The sequence below is a fragment of the Hoplias malabaricus genome, chromosome 7 (assembly GCF_029633855.1).
Source record: "Hoplias malabaricus isolate fHopMal1 chromosome 7, fHopMal1.hap1, whole genome shotgun sequence".
Classification (NCBI taxonomy): Eukaryota; Metazoa; Chordata; class Actinopteri; order Characiformes; family Erythrinidae; genus Hoplias; species Hoplias malabaricus.
This window is the reverse complement of record NC_089806.1, coordinates 37,734,056-37,739,691: the sequence shown is the minus strand read 5'-3', so window position 1 is coordinate 37,739,691 and position 5,636 is coordinate 37,734,056. Positions and strand designations below refer to the sequence as shown.

The window sequence follows — 5,636 nt, the reverse complement described above, 5'->3', positions numbered from 1 at the left end:
GCTATCAGTGATAGAATATACTGTAAACGCTATTCAGATAGGTAGTTATCAACATACATGGCTAGTTGATTGTGTAATGCTAAAATCTAAATAACCCAATAGCTTAATACTGCAGTTAAGTTAGCTTGTGGTTAGCTATTCATAATTGTTTAGCGGATGACTGATGCTAAGAAACAGTGTTCATATGTGGGTTTTTTTCTCCACAGGAGCTAATTCCAGTCTCCATATAATAGCGTAGGACCATGGGCTGCTGCTACTCGTGTTTCCCTAGCAGAGGGAAGGAGGAAAAGGAGCTGAGTGACATCGAGTGCTCCATCCACCATCTCTCACCAGCTGTTCTTCCAGATACGAGGAAGATGGTCTCTGCGTATGATGTGGAAATCCAGGACCTGGAGGAACCATGGGATAGCCCTTCTGCAGCTCTGGATTTAGTGAGTATTTATCCAGATGTATCTGCAGATGATCTGATCAAGTTTTTTGGGCTTTTCCTGTGTCGTAGGTGCAGCCGGATTCCAGGTCTCAGACCTACAGACCCAGAGATGTGGCTCTGTTCGGTGGATATTCGCCTCGTTTTGTACGGGTGGCACCGCGAACATTTCATCACTCCGGGCAGCGTGGTGTTCCTCTACATGATGTGCCGGGATGTCGTCTCAGCGGAGTTGACCAGTTTGGAGGAGCTGCAGGCCGTCCTGCTCACCTGCCTTTTCATCTCGTACTGCTACATCTGCGAGGAGAACCAGATCCCACTGAGCTACTTTGTAGTGACGGACACCAAGGAGGCCTTTTGGAGACGCACTCTGGACGTCATCAACCGCTTGAGTGCCAAGATGATGAGGATTAACACCGACCCAGATTACTACGCAGAGGTCTTCGCTGAGCTGCTGGACCAGAAGGACAACTGAAGAAGCTGGCGTAGGTATGTGCTGAGAGGGGATAGCAGGGCACTGGAGGTGGTGCATAGATTAACCTCATTTTAACACAATTTTTTAAAATGTATTGATATTCGTGCAGTTTAATATGTGGGTATTTTTTTAACAATTTATTTATTTATTTATTTTCACAGAAGGAGTTGAACCCTTCCTCCTCATGCTCCTCCTCCTTTTCTACACTACCTCCATATGGAGAGTACTTAGAGATGGCTTCCCGTCTTTGATCATCAGACTTTAATGACTTTTATCAGTTAGAGATGATCAGACATCAGCCCATTGTGTATAACCTTGTCTCCTCAAAAGTTTGGACTGTTTTTAATGTGTAAAAAAAACAATATCAGTATTTTTAAAATTCTGTTGAAGCATTAATTTAACTGACAAAAGCACAAAGCAAAGACTCCAGTGACCAACGTGATTGTATTTTTTAAGCAATACAATTATAAACAATAAAAATGTGTATCTGCATCACGCTCCAAAAAAGTTGGAACCATGTTTACCATTGTGTTGCATCATCTTTCACTGTAATTAGTGCTGCATTATCTTTGACTGTTTAGTCATTTGGGAACTGATAATACTAGTTGCTGCAGGTTTGTTAGAGGAATTCTTGCCCGTTCTTCAATTAAAACCTTTTATAGCTCTAATCTTATATCGAGCATGTACGGGACAACATTCTTCTTGCAAAACTTCAACTTTTGTTCTTTCAGTTTTCAATGTCAGTGTTAAAAAATGAAAGGTGATGTAACGTAGTGGCAAATAGGCCTTTGACCCAAGTTTTCGGAGTGTAATGCAGGAGTTAACATTGTTTATATTTACAAAATACAATTCAATTTATCTGTGAAGGCTTTAATTATTTTGTGCCATTGTCAGTGACATAAAGCTTCAGTGGAATGAACAAATTATAGTTTCTTGGTTTTACTTAAAATGTCCCAGCTTTTCTGGAAAGGTTTTTGTAAATACTCTAAATACTGTAAATATTATAATCATTTTTTTAAATTGTGCAATAAATACCTAACAATGTCCAGCCGTAAAAATAAACTGACCTCCTTGTATCTGCACTCACTGCCCATTTTCTCAGCTCCACTGTCCATACAGGAGCACTTTGTAGTTCTACAATTACAGAAAGTTTCTTGACTTTCTTAATACCCATTTCACCCAGTTCTTCATTGGTAAGGATCCCCACAGAACACCCACAGAGCAGGTATGATTCAGGTGGTGGATCATTGTCAGCGCTGCAGTGACATTGGTGAGTTGGTGTTTGTTGCGCTGGTACAAGTGGATCAGACACAGCAGTGCTGCAGGAATATTTAAATACATCTACTCACTGGTCACTTGATTAGACACACCTACAATGTTGGTACATGTAAAGTCAGAGACTGTTTTGGTTGGTGGGCTGCTCTCAGTGACACTGATGGGTATAAAAACTCCAGCAGCACTGCTGTTTCTGATCCGCTCGTCCCAGTGTAACAAACGCTAACATAGCACCATTGCATCATTGTCACTGCAGAGCTGAGAATGATCAACCACCCAAATCATACCTGCTCTGTGGGGGCCCTGACCATTGAACAACAGGCTGAAAAGGAGTAAACAACGTATGTAGACCAGCAGATGAGTGTAGAAACAAGGACCGCAATTTTAAACCAGTTATTGTTTTAGATTTTAATGCAAATAAAAAAATAAACACTTTAATTTCACATTATAAACTTTGATTAAATTGTGTATTTAATTATTGTTAAAAAAGTTTATTAAATTTGTATAAACCCTACACTGTTATACAACTTTATTCTGCAATTTTGTGATGTGTGTAATTATATTTCATATGAGTTTAACTATATAAAGTAGAGAACAGTTTATTTTCAATAAAACAAAGAGAGGGATTATAATGCTGTCTGCCCTAATGGACTGTGTATAAATAAATAAATAAATAAATAAATAAATAAATAAATAGGAGAATGGACTGTGTTAGTGTTAATGGTAATTGTATTGTAACTAATAAAAGTCTTTAAAACCTGTTTGCTGGTGTGAATATTCTTCAGTAGTCTCAAGTGTTCAAAAACACTCATTCATTCATTCATTTTCTATAACTGCTTCATCCAGTTCAGTGTCCAAAGCCTACCCTGGATCATTGGGCTCAGGCAGGAACACACCCTGGACAAGGCGACTGTCCATCAAAGGACCTTTTGAGGAGCCAGTTCACCTACCAGCATGTGTTTTTGGCCAATGGGAGCAAACCAGAACACCCAGAGGAAACCCACACAGATGTGCCACTTTCTTTACTAACATATCTTTCCAAAACATCATTCAAAACCCAGTCGTGAATCTCAGCAGGATTGATTCCTTAGGTGTATGACATAAGAATCCCTGGCTATCTGAATCCATCCATTTGACTGTTTCTTTGGGACGCAGACGTTCTTAAGGGGAAATGCTCAGCCACGCTTCTCACTGCTTATTTCACTAAGGATGTATGTTCTAGTGTAAAATAAAGCCGTCTTCTTCGTTGCCGGTCCGGAAGCTTTGTCGTCCCTTTGAGGGTCAGAGGTGTAAGGTTTCCTTCATGCTCTGGGTGTGGCGTTGAATTTTTGCTAGAGTTAAACTACAGCTTTTCTTAATCTATAGTTTTCTACAAGAGATAAAATTAAAATAGAACTTCTGTTCTATCTGGACCACGCTTGAGGGTCTCAAGGCTGGTTAAGACAGCCATGAGTCTGACGTCTGCAGAGTCATTTCAAATCCCGAATCATTTTCCTCTTTAGCCTTGAAAAAGTCTAAAAGAGAAAAAGTGTGAAGTGAAGTGAAGTGAAGTGAAGGTGTGGGGATCAGATTTTATTTATTTTTTTATTATTTATTGTACTTTTATTGACAATACTCTTTACACAAACATGAGGATTACTAACGAATGGTTTGATGGAAATACTCAAATTTGGTCTCGTTTTGAAGGCGACAAACAAAGGTCAGCGCTGATATACATTTTGTGTTAGTCACTTCTGAGTTCTTCAGGATTCGAGACACAAATGTTTTGGGGTTTAGTTGAGGATGAGTTCTGACGTTTGGAATAACCATTTCTTTCGGACACTTGATGCTTAAATTTGGTACACTGACCGTCGACTTTGGACCTGTAATACCTGAGATAAACCGGCGGATATAAACACTGCGTTTTTTTGCTCTGTGGCGTGTTAGTGCACACACAAATGTTTTTTTACCTCATGACTAATGCAGAGTATTATATATATATTTATTTATTTATTATTTTTTATTAAGCTTTTGATACACTGCCTTTAAAGGAACAGTACATTTATATTTTTACCTTAAAATTCCAGTATCAAAATCATTGTGATGCTTCACTGAACTGTAACAGAGAGAACAGAGCCTCTATTGTTGTTACTCCAGGGTCAGCACTGCAGAAACTGCACTATGTAGCTTTTGAAGGAGGGTAGGAAACCAGAGCTTGGCATTCACTGGGTGAACCTTAGAGTAGCTGAATAAATTTATTAAAGGGGCTCTAAAACGTTTGTATTTTTAAGGTCTGAGCTCACTGCAGAGAGGATGAAACAGACTGTTGTTGTATGCTCTGCATAAAAAAGCAGAATACACTTCAGTCTGATGTTTGTGCTGCATTCCACAGAGACAGAATATTTGGACTAAATGTAGATTGTCTGCAGATGATTTTTTTCTCTAAATCAACACAAGGGGGAGCCACTTTTACTGCTTCTGCTCTAAACCTGTATATACCGACTGTATTTGGCTTTCCTCTCTCTGTGATAACACTGATTTATATCATTTTAAAACCTAAAATATACACACTCCAAGTTGATTATGTCTGTAAAGCAATTTTGAGAAACTGTGGAAGATTATTTAGTGTGATTTAATACTGACCCGACACTGACCCACAACTAGAAAGCTGAAACTTGGTCACACGAGTTTCCAGAAGGAAGATCATCCTAAGCATTCATCCTAAGTAGTGACAAAATGGCCAGAGGGTAACAAGGTGAATGCATTGGAGTGAACAGCACAAAAATCCCGACCTGAATCCCATATAAAAATGTGGAGGACTAAAAAGATAAAGCATGTCTGAGCATGGAGGCCAAAAACATTGGACTGAAATACAGCAGTTCCCTCAGGAGGAATGAGATAAATGTGGAAGAGAATCGTCAGAAGCTTGTGCTATGCTTCCCCAAGCTTAAATTTAGAATACAACAAATACTAATAAAGTGTGTGGAAATGTATGATCCACTGAAAATCTGATACAGCAAATAAACATCTGAGTTTCTTAGCTATTATCTTTAAATGAATCCTTGTGAAAAAGCAGAAATGACTGTTTGTCTGTTGAGGTTTCCTAAAAACCAAAGGGAGTATGACACACAAACAAAGGCAGTGTGGTAGAAGGTGTGTGTTGTGTGTTATTTTCTTATTCATATGTAAAGATAAGAGCCCTTCTTTATGTGTTTGTGCAGGCTGCACTCTCAGGTGAAAAGAAGTTAAAAGAAATCATGGGAAACATGGGTGGGTCAGTACTGTTGCCCTGCTCCTGCGCTCGCTGACCCAGAGACCAAACCTCAGACGTTAACCCGGAGAGTTAAGGACACTGGGAGAACCTGGACTGATGCATTTCCTGATGGTCACTACAGAGACAGACTACATACCGTGGTCTAATGAGGATTCTCCTGCTAATCTCTCTCTCTGCTCATATCTAACCTGAGCGATGAAGATGGG

At 39.4% G+C, this 5,636-nt stretch overlaps 1 protein-coding gene across 1 annotated transcript; it reads left to right on the top strand.

Annotated features, from left to right (window-relative positions):
• The first annotated feature begins 242 nt into the window (after positions 1-242).
• On the top strand, positions 243-5,405 carry LOC136702737 (cyclin-dependent kinase 5 activator 1-like). The gene is made up of 3 exons (XM_066677880.1): positions 243-880; positions 5,045-5,146; positions 5,378-5,405. Exons 1-3 carry the CDS (start codon positions 243-245, stop codon positions 5,403-5,405), a joined length of 768 nt encoding a protein of 255 aa, XP_066533977.1.
• The last annotated feature ends 231 nt before the right edge of the window (positions 5,406-5,636 follow it).